At 39.1% G+C, this 19,055-nt stretch overlaps 1 protein-coding gene across 1 annotated transcript; it reads right to left on the bottom strand.

Annotated features, from left to right (window-relative positions):
* Window positions 1-589: 589 nt before the first annotated feature.
* On the bottom strand, window positions 590-16,872 carry TCN1 (transcobalamin 1). Its single transcript, XM_017498878.2, has 9 exons — window positions 16,693-16,872; window positions 14,236-14,409; window positions 10,163-10,303; window positions 9,117-9,272; window positions 6,992-7,182; window positions 3,671-3,857; window positions 2,452-2,635; window positions 1,003-1,121; window positions 590-812 (listed from the first exon to the last, which is right to left on the bottom strand). The coding sequence occupies exons 1-9, from the start codon at window positions 16,769-16,771 to the stop codon at window positions 751-753; spliced, it is 1,293 nt and encodes a 430-aa protein (XP_017354367.1). The 5' UTR covers window positions 16,772-16,872; the 3' UTR covers window positions 590-750.
* Window positions 16,873-19,055: the final 2,183 nt, after the last annotated feature.

Below are 19,055 nucleotides of genomic sequence, written 5' to 3'. Positions count from 1 at the left end.
AAAAAAAAAAAAAAAAAGAAAAAGTGACTTCTTAGCATGACAAAGATTGATTAGAAAAATTAAAAATAGAAAAAAAGGAAAGAAGTGAATTATGTGGAAATGAAGAGTGGAAGTGATTTTTTTTGCATGTGCATTTTGATGATATGAATATTGGGGTGATTTTATGGAGAAATAAAGGGAAAATAAACCTAAAAGAACAAGTAGGACCCATGGGGAGACAGCTGGAGGCAGGGGATGAGACTGTTTCTCAAACTATGGTCAGACCTTTTATGTATATGGCTCACTTTCCCCTTCTTCTGAGCAACATGTTTTTTTCTACCCACTACGAATATGAAGTCAGTGTCACCACTGGGTTCCTCTCTTGCATCTGGGCCTCAGAGAGCTCAGTCTCCTACAGAGTTTCCACTTGATCCCACTGGTTGCTGCTGCAATGTTAGACCTAGAACCTTATCCCCATTTTACCCAGTTGCCCAATGCCACTTAGATAGTTAGTAGGAGAACCTTGAGTAGAACCCTGCTTATTAGACATGTGGGCTTTCCTCTAATACATGTTAAAATCCTCTAAGAATGAACTAATTAGAACATGCTCTTTTTGTATAGTGTTTAATCTTTTATTGAACATGTAGAGAGAGAAGGGGAGGTTATTAACTCTCCTACTGGTACTGGGATAAATGAAGAAGAAGGCATAAGGCCAGTTGGCATGGAACGCCATTGCAAATGGATTTCATCCAGCTGAGGAAAGTTTGGGCATTAGTATGTGCTCCAACGAACCTCCAGGTTTTCTCCATTATGGACAACGTAACTTCCAGCTCCTGAAAAGGAAGAAGAAAGGGAACTGGGTCAAATGATTTGACCACTAAATCACCAAATAATGGATGTCATCTCTCCTAACCCCTTGGCCCAATCACCACAAAGGCTCACAGCCCTCTCCATGCTTTGGGCATTTTTGGCACGAGTGTTTTTGGCATGTCTCTGGGTCTTCTTGGCATGTCTCTCCCTTACCTTGGCTCAGTGGTTTGCCTCCACTCAGAAGTTCCCAGTAGGTTCTGTCATTACTGCTGGCCCATAGACCCTGAACAGAGGTGATGTAGGGCCCCCATGAGCTCTCCTCCATTGTGAAGCTGTGGGTGACAGCAAATAGGTTACTGGAACTTAGAATTGTCAAAGGAAATCCTCAATGGGCATTTCTCAAACTTTAATGTACCTGAGAATCACTTGATGACATAAAAAAATGCAGATTTCCTGGCCTTATCCATAGACACTTTTATTTTTAGATATGAGGTGGGGATCAGGAATCTGCATGTTTTATAAACACTCCAGATGATTCTAATGCAGGCACTCCACACTCCATGCTAAATTAGAGAAATGGTGCTCGTGGTTTCTGCTTCTCCCCCCACCCCCCACCTGCTATGGTAGATACTTTTCAGACAACAGCTTCAACCTTCCACCCCAAGATAGTAACAGCTGAAGATACTGATTCAGTAGAAGAACTTGTTAACCTCATGTCCTGGAGGTACCATAAGTTAGTGAGTTTTCCCTTAGGGAAGAGGAACAGGAAAGGATAATTTGATATTTCATATTGTGTTTACTAAAAAGTGACATGGTCAATATCTGTTTTATATTTCTTAGGGCTTCCTTAAAGCCCTCGAGATTATTCTTTATAATATATATTATATTATTATTCTGATTTTCTTTATAGCATCCCACGCTATGTTGTTAGACACAATAAATAACTGTCAACTAGAGTTAAGGAGCCAAATAAATCATACTTTTCAGAGGCAAAGCCATTATTTTAATTTTAATACTTGACCTCCTTGGCCAGTAACTTTAATTTAGGGATCTATGAATTTTCTGAAAGCGAGGGCAGGGAGAAGCTTCAGGGCATCTGTGAAACTCCCAATTTAAATGCCAAATTTGGCAGTAGCTCATGCCTGTAATCTCAGCACTTTGGGAGGCTGAGGTGGGCAGATCTCTTGAGCCCAGGAGTTCAAGACCAGCCTGGACAACATAGTAAGACTCTGTCTCTAAAATAAATAAACAAACAAATGCCAATTTTTGTGTGTATGTTCATTTTTTTCTGGGGTGAACATTCATTGCATTCATCTGATTTTCAAAGGGGTCAGTGATTCAAAAAGAGTTAAGAACCACTGTTCTAGATCTCAAATGTTTGACTTTAGAAGTTTTATTTATTGAAAAACTTCTACTAAAATAAGAGAGAACCTTGAGACGAATTAATCTATTAAGTGAATATTAATTTACTACCTATTAGGAACAAGAAGATGAAATATCTCACCTCCTATTTTAAACTCCTCATGTGAGATGTAGATGGACAGCAAAGCGACTGACCCAGAAGTGTTTTAAATATACTTTGTATTTAGGTGCAAATGCGTTCTTACTGCATCTTTAGCAATGACAGTAAACACCTTAACCTCAAGTTAGGTACAGACCTACCAAAATATAGTATGGTTTATTTTCTGAGCTTTCTCCATCACAGCGAGGAAGACAGAACCATGTGGCACAGTGACATTGGCTGAATATGTTTCGTTAATTCTCACAGAGTAATTGACTGAGATATGTGGTTGTGACTCAGGAGGTGTCACAGTTATAGGCTCAGGAATGGAGATGTTGAAGTTATCTGAGAGAGACAGAAAAACCCAGAGCAATATTCAGAAATAAAAATGATACTAGAGTTTGCAGATCTACCTACTTAACTCCTATCCGAGGACTCCTTGCCTTTATGCAGGCATGGATTTACTACAAAAAGCAATTATCATTACTCAAGGGGCAAATTTCTCATATAACTGAAGCAGAAACTAAGACCAAAACTCACCAGCTTGTGAATGTTGGCACTTGGTTCAACTCCCAGCTGTTTAAGCAATTCAGTTGCTCTAACTTCTGTTTCTCAGAGAGGATCCTGACTTTTTTTTCATTTTTTTGCCTTGGTACAGCATACAATAATGCTTACCTTTTCTCCTTTTTAATTGCTTAACATTTATTGAAAACATATGAAGTGCCAGGCACTGTACTAATCATTTTAAACGGATTATCTCCTTCAATCTTTACAAAAACCTACATTAGATATTGTCCTTGTTCCCAATTTTTACATTAGAAAACTGAAGCTTAGAGGTTAAATGTTTTGTCCAAGTTTCCTAAACCTGTAAGTGGCTGAACCAAGAGAGGGCAGAGATATAAGAAAATGTCTCCTTTCCTTCTACCTGGTTGCAAAGTCATTTGTTTGAATAAGTAATGTATGCTACAATTTTCGAATAGTGTCATATCCTTTCTACACAGATGTCTCATTTCCCTGAAGGATCACTCAGTATGGAAAATCAGAGTCACAATACCAATCCTCTGAGCTTTATTTAGGATAAGAATGATGCTCAGATCCTTTTATACCCAACAGTCAGAAAATACGCCTTTGGAGATAGATATTATTTAATCAAGTCTGCCTTGTTAATGTTTGAACTAAGAAGGACATCTAGCACTTAGTTAAGAACAATTCCTCAGGTGGCTGTAATCCCTGATAATATGATGAAAACTGAATTCTCTCTGGTAACTGTTATGTTTTGGAGGTTTATCTGGTCACTTTTGGTTTCTCAGGGCACCTGAATCTCACATGCTTTGGGTGCTATGGTGAAAAGCAAAACAGTGTGCTCTTTAATGCTTATACCTGAACCAGAAACACAAGAGTCTTTGTTAACATCCAAGTAGGTCTTTCCCAACAGGGCAGGTAAGACCTGGGCTGCAGCAATTGGAATATTGAATGCTCCTCGGGAAATTTCCATGAGCACTGCATTCAGAGTTTCTCGGCAATTCCACTCAGTTTCATTATAATAGTCTGATGATACAAAGAGCGCCTAATGAGGCACGGCAGCGGGAGGGGTGACAAGAGATAAAGAGAGACAGAGAGAAAGAATATGAGACACTTCAAATAAGAACTAATTAAGTATTAATTGAACATTGACTACCTAGGAAGCACCTCAGAGAACTCAGATATCTTTCCTGTTATCCAGAAGCTTATAAACTAGTTTGGGCGGGGAGGTGAGAACTGTTTAGTAACATAAGCTATAATAGTTCCAATGAGAGCAGACTTTGCCACGTTCATTTCTATATCCTATTACTGGGAAATACTGGTCATATAGGAGAGACTCAATGAATATTAACAAATTATTGTAAAAAGAGATGCCAGAGGAATATCCTAAGATTGCATTTAGTGGCATGTCTCCTTCAGAAGAGGAGAGGAGCTCACACACATTTAATGAGGCTAAAAAAAGCCTCCTGGAGAAGGTGGTATTTGAGTTAGGCCTTGGAAAGTGAGATAGAATTTAAATGCCAGCTGAGATGATAGATGGGGAGATCTGTACTCAAGAGGAACAACATGAACAAAGGTGTTAGGTAGGAATGGCCAGGACATGATCTGACAGTGATGAGAGTATCTGCATTTTAGCAAAGTTTCTCAGGGGATTCCTCCTGGTTTAGGAGAACTGGTGTATAGGGAACATTGGAGGCAACTGTGGAAGAACAGGCTGGAGAAGGAAGTTGGGCTAGACTAGCAGATGCTTGAATTTTATGGTGAGGTGTCTGACATCATTTGTTGACAACAACGAGGAAGTGTCTGACATTATTTGATTGACAATGGGGAGTTCATTGAACAGAAACTCTCTGGGCAGCAGAATGTAAGTTCTATTGAAGGGGCAGAATTGTGAGGTAGTAAAAGTTAAGAGGGTATTGGGGTGAGCAAGGCAGGAACTAAAGTGGATTGGACTTGAACATGCTGCTCTGTAGTTTCCCAGGGATGGATAGTTCCTACTTTCATCTTTTCTTGGAGGTTCTTAAGCTAACCAAGTGATCCACAAGCATTTGGATAAGAAAAAAGAAAAACTGGTCATAGTACATCGCAAGACACTTCAATATATGTTATTCACATACATAACAATAAATTAAATGTTATTAATATTTAAAAATGCCCAGCAATGTGTTGTAGACAAGCGGCTCTTGATCATACTGTGAATCTGTATCACCTGTAGGGCTTTTAAACAAGAGCAAGGCACAGGCTCCACCTCTAAATTTCTGTACTACCTGGCTTTAGTTCTAAGACACTAATACCTAGTGTCTTAGAAAACACTAGGTATTAGTGTTTTCTAAGAGCTCTTTCAGGTGATTCAAATGTGCAACCAAAATGGGAAACCAGTTTTATATTCAGTTCAAACATAGTAAGGCAACCAGCAACATAAAGAGTAACAACAACGATATAGATAACCTTGTGACTGAACCCATGCTTACACCTCCAGCCTCCTGTTACGTTTCCCAAGGACTATGTGCTGGCCATGCTGAACGCCTTGACCTTAAAATGCCTCACAGGGGGAGGGATGCAGCAAACCACCAAGACACGTGTATATCTATGTAACAAACCTACATGTTCTGCACATGTAACCCAGAATTTAAAGTATAATAATAAAAAAATGCCGAATTTTTTGTGCTTTTGGGTCTTTGTCCTTGCTGTTATCTCTCCCTTGGAAGTCCTCTCACCCTGAGTCAGCCTGGAAAACACCTGCTCATACTGAGGATGCAGTAATTTTTTTTTTTTTTTCTGTAAACCTTCCTTGATTGCTTCTTATATCTTCCCCTTAGAGTTTGTAAATCAATGGATGAATGAGTGCAGAAATGAAGTCTCAGACCTCAATGAGTGTAGGCATGACAGGGTACATGCTGAGTGTCAGTTTTGAGAAAAACTGCCGAGGTCCCATCCCAGTCTGCACCATTTCCTGGTTTTGTGAGTTGAGGTAAATTACTGACAGTTACTGTGACTCATGCTCCTAGTTTAGGAAATGGAGATAATGTGGTAGTTCCCTCTTATCAGCGGGAGATACATTCCGAGACCTGCAGTGGATGTCTGAAACCGTGGATACTACTAAGCCTTAAATATACTATGTTTTTTTCCTATATATCCACACATATAATAAAGTTCAGTTTATAAATTAGGGACAATAAGAGATTAACAACAACAATAATAATAACATAGAACAATTATAATAATATACTACAGCACTGTTATTCTTGTGCTTTGGGGCCATTATTAAGTAAATAAGCGTTACTTGAACACACACCCTTCAACGTTGGGACAGTTGATATGATAACGGGCTACTAAGTTATTAACAAGCATAGACGGAGAGATGAATCACTTCCTGGGTGGAACAGAGCTGGAAGGTGCAACATTTTATCATACTACTCAGAATTATGCACAATTTAAAACTTAGGAATTGTTTATTTCTGAAATTTTCCATTTACTATTCAGATCTTGGATGACCTTGGGAGACTGAAACTGTGGAAAGTGAAACTGTGGATAAGGGGGGACTACCGTGTGTGTGAAAGTGTAAAACTACATGTGATAGAACGACAGGGTAGATTGTATAGACTCTAGAGTTTCTTAGAGAAATTGTAGTTAGGAAAAGCTTTCTAGAAGCATTGGTTATGGAGAAGTAAAGCTGAAGATGAGAAGAGTACATGTCAGGCCGGGGAGGGGAATCATATGAGCAAAATCAAAGTTAGTATAGGAACCGCAGAATAGATAATAAAATCTTAGGAGGCCAATAAGAAAGGATAAAGATACTGGCCGGATGCAGTGGTTCATGCCTGTAATCCTACCACTTTGAAAGGCTGAGGTGGGTGGATTACCTAAGGTCAGGAGTTTGAGACCAGCCTGGCTGGCATGGTGAAACCCCATCTCTACTAAAAATAGAAAAAACTAGCAGGGCATGGTGGTGGGTGCCTGTAATCTCAGCTACTCAAGACACTGAGGCAGGAGAATCGCTTGAACTCAGGAGATCAAGGTTGCAGTGAGCCGAGATCACACCATTGCGCTCCAGCCTGGGCAACAAGAGCGAAACTCCATCTCAAAAAAATAAATAAATAAATAAAATAAAAAATAAAAATACTGCTTTCTTCCAGAGAAGACTCCCTCCTCTGCCTCTTGTTTCACCCTTTGACTTACCTGCATGGCTTCTCCTGTACTAAATGTGTTTCCAATGAGACCATTTCTTTTTTTCTTACACAGAATCTTTTCTACCAGTGACTTTGTATAGTTACTGATCTTCGTCAGATCCCCTCCATCTGCTTTGACCTGCCCACTTGTTAGACTCCTCTTCACGCAGGTCAGAGCCAGGACAGCCATTGCACCAGTATCTGTCAGGAAACAAAACTGTTGGTAGGGGACCAACCATCTTAGTTTGTCCTGGGCTAAGAGGTTTCCTGGGATGTGAGATTTTCAGTGCTAAAAGAAAAAACAGAATTAGAAAAACTGGGATGGTTAATCATGCTAATTGATGAAGAAAGATTTCAAGATATAGCAGTCATCCCTCCAGCAATAACCCCTCAAATATTTAGAGATTTCTTCCCAATGTTCGGTTGCCATGTACTCCATACTTCATACCTCATACTGTAGTATGATGGGTCTCCCACCAGGTTACTTAAGCAAGTATGTCTGCTGCCTGAACTTTGAAGCCAAGGCCATGGTGCTGAACTGAGGAAGAGGTGTCTCTGAGAATCCAAACATCCTGGAAAGCATCTAAGAACTTGCCAAGGCAAAGAGACCCATCACACATACATAGCAGGCAAAGACCCAGGAAATTACCTTAAAAGCAGCGTAGGGGTGGGATGTAGCACAGATATCTAAAGCTGTCTTGCTGCCATGAGGAGTGTTTTTTTTTTTTTTTTTTTTTTTTTTTTGAGATGGAGTCTCTCTCTTGCTGTGCAGGTTAGAGTGCAGTGGTCTGATCTCTACTCACTGCAACCTCTGCCTCCTGGGTTCAAGCATTTCTCCTGCCTTATCCTCTGATTCTCCTGCCTCAGCCTCCCAAGTAGCTGGGATTATAGGAGTGAGCCACCAGGCCCAGCTAATTTTGTATTTTTGGTAGATACAGGGTTTCACTATGTTGGCCAGGCTGGTCTTGAATTCCTGACCTCAGGCGATCAGCCTGCTTTGGCCTCCCAAACTGCTAGGATTACAGGTGTCAGCCACTGTGCCTTGCCTTTTTTTTTTTTTTTTTTAATACAATTCTGGGTTTTTCTTATTACACATACCTTAGTCATAAACACCTGTGGATTTGTAGCTGCATACATATGTACAGTATTTCACTTTTACGTGTTGGTTGCTCTCATCTTTTCCGTCTTTCTCCAATCTTGTAGCCATGTCGGCTGAGGAGTTGAGAAAATTTAGGACGATGCCTCAAAGAAGCTATGTCTTTGTAAGCCTCTCAAAGGTTTCATTAGACTGATTAGAAAATAGTACTTAACAGAGTTATTGCCCGGTAAACCTCTTTTAAAAAGAGGATGAGGCAAGAGATTGGAAGAAGCAAAGATAAAGACTCATTTTCTGGCTTGATACTTGGTCTCTCCTGTGTTCTTTAGCATGGGACCTTTCCTCTCTCGTGGGAAAAGAAGTCTGAGAAATCTCACAATTCTCCTTACTATCCAGAAATACTAAATGGTGACTTGCTTTGAATTTGAATTGGAGAAAGATGAACTTGTGTATCTGGATCCATAGAGGCTAAGCACCTATGCTAGCTGTCAAAGACTTCTTTTCGGATGTTGAAGCTGATGCAGTGGGAAATTTCTGGTTCATTTCCCAAGGTGAAATATACTTTTTTGATGGTAATATTGGACTTTGTCACTGGAGAGGTGGTATTGTTCAAGACAACCTAGGTATTCAAATTGTCCCAATAAACCAGAGAAAGAAGCAGTGTTAAGATAAAGGAATTCCATTGCACTTCCCTTTTCTAAAACTTAACCTTTCTAAAATGTTTCATGTAAATATTCTCATGTTTTATCCTCATTTTACAGATGGAAAAATTAAGATCAAGGGTTAACATTCTTTGTTTATGTAACTCAAAGAAGAACTGGAGTGGAAACCAGGTACTTGTAGTATACCACACATCTAGAAAGAGGCTTAAATGCCATCCATCATCCATTCTTCTCAAAAAGAAAATTCCCTTTTGAGGAGACTAGAGCAAAGACAGTAGAAAATAAAACCCAAGTACTTACTGGTAGAAAAACGCAAAGGGCAAGACCTACTGGTGACCATGTCCTCTGTACCAAGGGAATTGGGCTTAGTAACTCACCTACTGAAAACTGGCTACCAAAATAATAGTTTTTATTTTCGGGATTGAAGCGTTTGACGACTTCAGCGGTTGAGTAGTTGCCATCAAACAGACACAAGGCCAAAACATCCAGGCTGAGCTGGTAGTAGTTAGTCAGGGGATTGTCACTGTGTGTTTCTAGAAAAGAGAAGAAATACCTCCCTTACTCATGGAAGCAGTAATGGAGTATACATTTTCAATCTATTCCTACTTACTCTATTTCAGTTTCTTTACATTTAAGGAAAGGTGGATAATAAAGCATGAGGTAACGCATAGAATCAGAAAACCTGAGGAACATAAAGGCTTTTAAGGGCCACTAAATTCCACTCAACTTCTTTCATTTTATAACTGAGGGGACACAGCCTTTAAGAGATTAAGATGCTATCTAGATATCCAGGTGGTTACAGAGCTAGGGCCAGAACACAGGTTTTCTACCTCCAAGACTTTTGTGCTTTCAATAGCAAGGTGTTGAAAATAAGTAGAAACCTAGGTTGGAGGCCATCTCAAAGGAAGATGGACTTAATGAAAAATAGAATAAATATTGGGTGGGAGTTGAAATAAAAACAATGAACCTCACTAGTGGCTACCATGGCCAGTTTATTTTTCCCAGTGATAATGTACTCTGGCCACCTTTAGCTCATATACTAGCATTGCATATTTTGGTGCTTACGCCACTGTGTGCTGTGTTTTTAAGCTATTTCTGGTGTAATTCATCATTTGACTAAAAGCCAAGCTCCTGGAAGATTAGAGAATGGTGTCGTGTGTGTGTGTGTGTGTGTGTGTGTGTGTGTGTGTGTCTGCCATCATATGTAAAATAGTACTTGACACAGGGTCAGTGCTTAGCTAAACATATTTAAAAAGAAAATTCAAGATGCATACTGAAAGGGAAAAAGGGAAGTGCCCTGTAAAGATATAGTGAGATGAATGGGTTTACGAGGAGAGGAAAGAGTGGAGGGAAGCTTCATATAATCTGAGTCAGCCGAGGAGAAGGTAAGGTTCTCTATGATCTCTAAATATTTGATTCTTACCCATATTTTTGATTTCTGCTTGGAACTTATTTTCTAGCTCGTCAATCAGATGGTAATCATATATTAAGGTTTCCTCAGGGCTACGACATGCTCCCAAAGCCAGTATAATCAAGGCAAGCTCTCCCGAGCTTAAATCTGACACTGAAAAGAAAAATATTCGAGCTTAACAAGGTACATGCTTGTGATTTTTTGGGCCTCCTGATTTCCTTGAGACTTACATTGCCTGTCACTTCTTTCTTCTGTTGCACTTTGTACAGTCTTGTGTCGCTTAATGATAGGGATAAATTCTGAGAAACTGGTTGTTAAGCAATTTTGTCATTGTGCAAACATCATAGAGCGTACTTACACAAATCCAGATGGTATAGCTGACTACACACCTAGACGATAGCGTACAGCTTGTTGCTCTCAGGCCGAAAACCAGCACAACATATTACCGTCCTGAATACTACAGACAATTGTAGCCCAATAGTATTTGTGTATCTAAACATATCTATGCACAGAAAAGGTACAGTAAAAATACAGTATTACAATCTTGTGGGACTGTTGTCATTTATGTTCATCATTATGTGACACATTCCTGTACTAATATTTGATTCCTCTCTTCTTTATCCTCAAAGCAGAGCCTTTTAGAGCAGTACTATATAAATGCAAAGTAGATCTTGGTCTTTTCATTTTGGAATCATGCAATCCTTATAAAAGTGAAAAAAGGGGAAAAATAAACAGCATCTTGGGATTTTTTTTTTTCCTGTTTGTGGTGCCAGCTTGCTAGGATAGTAGTACTTGATTTTTTAATATTCTGCCTTATAGAGTATCAAAACTTTCTGGCTTCTCGTAATTCTTATAATAATATTATGAGGTAGGTAAGAATGGCTTCATTTCCCCTTATGCTAATGAGAAAACTGAGGCTCAGTATTAACATGACTGGTTCAAGGCCAACTCACACCTAGTCCAAATCTGGTTTGCTCTATGGTTGCTTTGCCATCACCAGCTTTCTTAGTTGTGATCTGTATTCCCATGTGGTCGTGAACTAAGCTAGCTAATATAACAGCATTAATGGATAAGAATCAATAACTTTTGTTTGTTGCTTCTTGAAGAAAAATTATTAATACTATTATTTTTTTCAGTTTTTTAAAAATTGTACTTTAGGTTCTGGGGTACATGTGTAGATCGTGCAGGATTGTTGCATAGGTACACACATGGTAAGGTGATTTGCTGCCTTCATCCCCCAATCACCCATATCTGGTATTTCTCCTCTCGTTATCCCTCCCCACCCTCCCCATCCCCCACTGTCCCTCCCCTAACACCCACCCAATGGTCTGCAGTGTGTGATGCTCCCCTCCCTGTGTCCACATGTTCTAATTGTTCAACACCCGCTTATGAGTGAGAACATGTGGTGTTTGGTTTTCTGTTCTTGTGTCAGTTTGCTGAGAATGATGGTTTCCAGATTCATCCATGTCCTTATGAAGGACATGAACTCATAGTTTTTTATGGCTGTGTAGTATTCCATGGTGTATATGTACCACATTTTCTTTATCCAGTCTATCGTTGATGGACATTTGGGATGGTTCCAGGTCTTTGATATTATAAACAGTGCCTCAGTGAACATTCATGTGCATGTGTCTTTATAATAGAACAATTTATAATTCTTTGGGTATATACCAGTAATGGGATGGCTGAGTCAAATGGTATTTCTATTTCTAGGTCCTTGAGGAATCGCCACACTGTCTTCCACAATGGTTGAACTAATTTGCACTCCCACCAACAGTGTAAAAGTGTTCCTATTTCTCCACATCCTCTCCAGCATCTGTTGTCTCCAGATTTTTTAATGATCGTTACTGTAACTGGCGTGGGATGGTATCTCAATGTAGTTTTGATTTGCATTTCTCTAATGACCAGTGATGATGAGCATTTTTTCATATGTTTGTTGGCCTCATATATGTTTTCTTTTGTAAAGCGTCTGTTCATATCCTTTGCTCACTTTTGAATGGGCTTGTTTGTTTTTTTCTTGTATATCTGTTTTAGTTGTTTGTAGATTCTGGATATTAGCCCTTTGTCAGATGGGTAGTTGCAAAATTTTTTCCCATTCTGTTGGTTGCCTTTCACTCTAATGATTGTTTACTTTGCTGTACAGAAGCTCTGGAGTTTAATTAGATCCCATTTGTCTATTTTGGCTTTTGTTGCCATTGCTTTTAGTGTTTTAGCCATGAAGTCCTTGCCTATGCCTACGTCCTGAATGGTTTTGCCTAGGTTTTCTTCCAGGGTTTTTATGGTGTTAGGTCTTATGTTTAGGTCTTTAATCCATCTGGAGTTAATTTTAGTTTAAGGTGTCAGGAAGGGGTCCAGTTTCTGCTTTCTGCACATTGCTAGCCAGTTTTCCCAACACCATTTATTAAACAGGGAATCCTTTCCCCATTGCTTATTTTTCTCAGGTTTGTCAAAGATCAGATGATTGTAGATATGTGGTGTTGCTTCTGAGGCCTCCGTTCTGTTCCACTGGTCTATATCTCTGTTTTGGTACCAGTACCATGCTGGTTTGATTACTATGGCCTTGTAGTATAGTTTGAAGTCTGGTAGTGTGATGCCTCCAGCTTTGTTCTTTTTGCTTAGGATTGTTTTGGCTCTTGCACTCTCCCAAGGCTAAACCGGGAAGAAGTTGAGTCCCTGAATAGACCAATAACAAGGGCTGAAGTTGAGGCAGCCATTAGTAGCCTACCAACTAAAAAAAGTCCAGATCCAGACGGTTTACAGCCGAATTCTACCAGATGTACAAAGAGGAGCTGGTACCATTCCTTCTGAAACTATTCCAAATAACACAAAAAGAGGGAATCCCCCCCAACTCATTTTAGGAGACCAACATCATCCTAATACCAAACTGGGCAGAGACGCAACTGAAAAAGAGAACTTCAGGCCAATATCCATGATGAACATCGACACAAAAATCTTCAATAAAATACTGGCAAATAGAATGCAACAGCAAATCAAAAAGCTTATTCATCATGATCAAGTAGGCTTCATCCTGGAGATGCAAGGCTGCTTCAACATACACAAGTCTATAAATGTAATCCATCACATAAACAGAACCAAACACAAAACCACATGATTATCTCAATAGATGAAGAGAAGGCCTTTGGCAAAATTCAACAGCGCTTTATGCTAAAAACACTCAATAAACTAGGTATTGGTGGTATGTATCACAAAATAATAAAAGCTGTTTAGGACAAACCCACGGCCAATATCATACTGAAAGGGCAAAAGCTGGAAACATTCCCTTTGAAATCTGGCACGAGACAAGGATGCCCTCTCTCACCACTCCTATTCAATGTGGTATTTGAAGTCCTAGCCAGAACAATCAGGAAAGAAAAAGAAATAAAAGGTATTCAATTAGGAAAAGAGGAAGCCAAATTGTCTCTATTTGCAGACGATTGTATATTTAGAAGACCCCATTGTCTCAGCCCCAAATCTTCTGAAACTGATAAGCAACTTCAGCAAAGTCTCAGGATACAAAATCAATGTGCAGAAATCACAAGCATTCCTATACGCCAATAACAGACATACAGCCAAATCAAAAGTGATCTCCCATTCACATTTGCTACAAAGAGAATAAAATACCTAGGAATACAACTAACAAAGGATGTAAAGGACCTCTTCAACGAGAACTACAAACCACTGCTCAATGAAATAAGAGAGGACGCAAACAGACGGAAAAACATTGCATGCTCATGGTTGGGAAGAATCAACACCGTGAAAATGGCCATACTGCCCAAAGTAATTTATGGATTCAATGCCATCCCCATCAAGCTAATGACCTTCTTCACAGAACTGGAAAAAACCACTTCAAACTTCAAATGGAAGAAAAATTATCTTTAAGACCAAAATAAGCAAGTCCTAGCTCCAGGGTGAGCGATGTGGGCATGCATTTTGGGCATGTTTCTCTTACCTCAAGTTTGGTACCATTAGAATGGATGTAACGGGATACTTTGGATGCATAATTTTTAGGATTAGTTGCAGATAATCTTTTAGATAGGTAGATTTTAAGATTCTCTGTAAATCTTCCAGAGAATACAGAAACTTACCTCCCGTTTTCACAATGTGTTTGATTTCTTTGACCATCTTTTGCCTCAGGATTTGGTTCTGGATTCCAACAAGTTTGAGGGACAGCAGGACATTGGCAGCGCTGGTTCCCCTGGTATACTTTGAATTGATCATTGTATTCAACAGAGGGTTTATGTCATTTTTTTCACTTACCTCTGTGGCAGAGGAGGAAGAAATAAGAAACACATACTCAGAAAATAGTAAGACTTAGAACAGGGGTTATATAAAAATATTTAGTAACAGGTATGGCACAGATGTATACCAATCCAGTGGCTGCTGACTGTGTTGGTGGAATAATACAAAGGTGAATCTTGAACCACCCACCCATGTCAGACATGACTCCTTTAACAACTAGCATGAAAATGTTTTAATATTTTAACAACTGGTACAGCCTTACCATTGTGTACTGGCAGACTCCTTGCCTGGGATATCTAGCATCATTCCCTGATTTTGTATATGAAGCTTAGAGAGAGTATCCTTAAAGAAACCTCCATAATTGGAGGCTTAGCTGAAACTAGACTACATGTCTTCTGATTCGTAGTCAGCAGGACTTTCTACTTCCTGGATTCAGTTCTTTCCTTCTCCATCTTCTAAATCAATTGGGTTAATGCTGAAAAAATGCAGGTACAAATTCTGTTATATTGGTGATTGACCCCAAAACTTCATTGTCTGATTGTCCAGATGGCTAGGCATCAAGATCATTATTCAGCATTATGCAGCCTTTGAAAAAGCCTCCAGTTTTAGTCTACAATATGCCCCAATTCCAGAGATGGAGGGAAGTCACATTATACTGTGGAGGTAGGAGAATCTGGAGCTCCCAAAGAAATAGAGGTGAATAAAAAGAGTTACTATTTAAAACACAGGACAGTTTTTCAATATGTTTTTCCATAATCTTGAGGGGTAGCCCCAGATCCTACCCTTCTCTATATTATCTAATGGATTAGTGGGAGAGTGAGAAGAACATGAGCTTTGGATTCATATTTTGGCCACACTCTGTGCTCCTTAAATTATGACTGTGAATAATAAGTTATGTAGCTTGTTTTACCCTCAGTTTTCTCATCTAAAAATTGTGGCTGTTAACACCTACCTTACAGATATTGGACAATAAACCACTGAATTAACTGTAAAATGCTGCACATATTATTATTTCTAACTCAACCGGAGTTTTTATCACTATACTTGAGAATCAAGGAAATGTAATTTCCCTTGCCCAGTTTTCTTTGCTTTAAAAGGAAGAGTCAAGAAGATTTAAATAGAGTGATTGTAGAAAGGTCGTGATGTGTTGCAGACACAATGGAACAATTGAGTCAATTCTCTGAGATTTTCAGCTCAGCAGATTTTCTGGCCCTGAAACAGACTTTTCAGTTCCTGGTCAACAACTCAAACCAGCTTCCTAGACTGCTAAAGATAAATTCAATTATTATTATTATTACTTAAAACAAATTGAACTCTAAAACCTACATAGCCATACCCTATTCTTAGGATCCAACAAGGGAAGTGTTAGGCCAAGAAAAAAAATTAGTCAGAAGAGTCTATGCTGTAGCCTGTATATATCCAAGCCTGTCTTCTGTGGTGGTGTTCTCTTCTTACTGGTTACAGAGCACAGATTGTACCACTAATCATCTTTGGGTTAAAGCTCAATTTCAGAGTAAAGTCTCACAAAAGAGAAGCCATGCACCTGAGAACTGCACCAGACTTCAGGAGATAATTTGCTTCAGTAGTCTCCCCTCATTATCCTTCATTTATGAAGAAAGCTAAAGAAATTCAGAAATGTTGGGTCATTCAATGACTAAGGGATCAAACTCAACATGAATCTAGTTTTCCTTTCTCTTGCTTTATTATTCTTTTACGGAACCACACAATCTCTGGGGATAACATCCAGGCAAGAGATGATGGAACTTTATCCCATGTCTCCTAAGAAAGCGTTGAAGGGAGGTGGACATGCAACTTGGAATATCTAAACTCACTCATGACAAGACAGCAGTCATTACTATTTGAAAGAGATTATTAGTTTTTTTCTGTGTAGTTACAAGGAGTTAACCCAAAAATCATGGATTGAATTTCAGAAAAAAAGATTGCATACCAAAACCAAAAGATCACTTTCCATGATCTAGAAAAATTTCTGGGAGCATAAATTTTCTGTCATTGGAAATTCACATGAATAAAGAGTTACTTGGCAGGGGTGCTGTGCTAGAGAGGACCTGAGCATAGAAAGAGCAGTTAGGCGAGTTAACACACAATCTGTAATTCCTCTTACAACAACATGCATTGTGGGACTTTCCTCACCATCTCCTGCCACCCTTGCCATCATTCATGGAGTCCAACCACATATGGAACTGGAATGGGATCTTTTCTCAGGTAACTCTACATAGAGTCTCTTGTCAACAGTCTTCAGTGGACTATCACTCAAGAGTAATTTTAGTTCAAAGTGTACTCACCACAGATCTCACATAGTTGGCTTGGAATAAGAGAAAACAGTAAGAGCCCCACTAGGGACAGCTGGTGTGACTGCCTCATCTCTTCAACAGCGTACCGGAATGTTGAGGGATTGGCTATTTATTAGGTGATGGATAGAAGGTAATGAGAGCTCCTCCTTCAGGTTGCCTCAGCTTCTTTTCACTCAAGCAAATATTGAGAAATGTTGGGAGGTGTGGTCAAGTGTATTTGTCCATGTAATGTAGTAAATCAGGAAGAAGAATTGTAAAGTATGGTTATAAAGAATGAAGAAATAACTTTCCTTTGTTTCCTGCCCTAAACTTTCAGGGTTCATATCCATTATTTGCCTTCCACTCAGTGAACATATATTAGGTGAATGACTCCTGTAATGTTTCCCTTTTTTCCATTTCACTTTATGTCTTATGTTTCCTGACAAAGTAGATTTGATCATGCAAACACATACAACATATAAAAATGGAAGTAAAATAAGACATCCAAATGGCAAGCAGGCATATGAAAAGGTGCTTGCAAAGGTGCTTAACATCACTGATCATCAGAGAAGTGGAAATCGAAGCTGTAATGAGATATCCTCTCATCTCAGTTAAAACGGATTTATCCAAAAGACAGGCAATAACAAATGCTGGCAGGGACATAGAGAAAAGGGAACCCTCGTACACTGTTGGTAGGAATGTAAATTAGTAGCATAAGTATGGAAAAGAGTTTGGAGGTTTCTCAAAAAACTAAACATAGAGCTGTCATATGATCCAGCAATCCCATTGCTGGGTATATACCCCAAAGAAAGGAGATCAGTATATGGAAGAGATACCTGCCTTTCCATGTTTGTTGAAGCACTGTTCACAATAACTAAGATTTGAAAGCCACTGAAGTGTCCATCAACAGATGAATGAATACAAAAAATGTGGTACATATACACAACAGAGTGCTATTCAGCCATTTAAAAGAATGAGATCCTGTCATTTGTGACAAAATGGATGGAGCTGGAGATCACTATGTAAAGTGAAATGAGCCAGGCATAGAAAGACAAACATTGCATGTTCTCACTTATTTGTGGGATCTAAAAATAAAAACAATTTAAATCACAGAGACAGAGAATAAACAGATGGTTACCAGGGGCTGGGAAGGGTAGTAGTGGCAGGAAGGAGGAAGAGAGGGTTAATGGGCACAAGAAATTAGAAAAAATGAATAACAGGGTAACTATAGACAATAATAATTTAATTGTACATTTTAAATAACTAATAGTATAATTGGATTGTTTGTAACATAAAGGATAAATGGTTGAGAGGATGGATATCCCCTTCTCTATAATGTGATTATTATTCATTGCATTCTTGTATCAAAACATCTCATGTGCCCCATAAATATGTCCACCTCTTATGTACCCACAAAAATTAAAAAGTTTTAAAAACAGAAGTAAAAGCCATAAGTCTGAAATTGAAGCAGGCAGTATTGGAGAACCCAGCACATGAAGGGATCTTTGGCATAGTGGTTTTTGACCTATGATTTTTCTCCTAAGATAGATCCCCTAGCCAAGGAGGAAAACCAGAAGGCTATGCATCAAATGTGGATTTCCTAGCCAAGGAGAAAAGAGAGGGTTTCCTAGCCAAGGAGGAAAACCAGAGAGCTATGCACCAAATGCGAATTTCTGCCCTGCCAGGACAGCTGCTACATGTGAGAAGTGTTGCCTGTCACAGTTCTGAGAGCTATTGGTGAATACTGTCAGCCTAGCTAAGGATGTCATGACTTAGTGACACACTATTTGCATTGTATCTCTGTGATGGTTAATTTTCTGCATCAACTTGATTGGCACCTGAGTGTTCATATTAAACACTATTTCTGGATGTATCTGTGAAGGTGTTTCCAGATGGGATTAGCATTTTAATTGGTGGACTCAGTAAAGTAGAAAGCTATCTCCAGTGTAGGTGGGCATCAATCAATCTGTTGAGACCCTGAATAGAGAAAAACTGTGAAGGAAGGAGGAATTCACCCCTTTTATGCTTCCTGCCAGCCTGTTTGAGCTAGGACATCTTATCTTCCCCAGCCCTCAAGCTGAGATTTACACCATCAGCTCCCCTGGTTCTTGGGCCTTCAGTTTGGTCTGAATCACTCCACTGACTTTTTTGGGTCTCTAGCATGCAGACAGTAGACTGTGGGACTTCTTAGCCTCCATAACTGCATGAATCAATTCCTTGTAATAAATCTCTTTCTCTAGTATTTTTATATAATACATACGTGGAAACCACCATTCTACTCTCTGTTTCTATGTATTTGATATTTTTAGAATCTACATATAAATGAGATCATAGTATTTGTGACTTATTTCATTTAGCATGATATTCTTCAGGTT

The sequence above is a fragment of the Cebus imitator genome, unplaced genomic scaffold (genome assembly GCF_001604975.1).
Source record: "Cebus imitator isolate Cc_AM_T3 unplaced genomic scaffold, Cebus_imitator-1.0 Scaffold253, whole genome shotgun sequence".
Lineage (NCBI taxonomy): Eukaryota > Metazoa > Chordata > Mammalia > Primates > Cebidae > Cebus > Cebus imitator.
This window is presented reverse-complemented; position numbering and strand designations above follow the sequence as displayed.

Coding starts and splice junctions, on each gene's coding strand:
- TCN1 (XM_017498878.2), bottom strand. CDS start 16,771: ATGAGGCAGTCACACCAGCTGTCCCTAGTGGGGCTCTTACTGTTTTCT. Junction 1,122..2,451: donor ATAAACCATACTATATTTTG/GTAGGTCTGTAC, acceptor TGTCACCCACAG/CTTCACAATGGAGGAGAGCT. Junction 813..1,002: donor AGGCAAACCACTGAGCCAAG/GTAAGGGAGAGA, acceptor CTTCCTTTTCAG/GAGCTGGAAGTTACGTTGTC.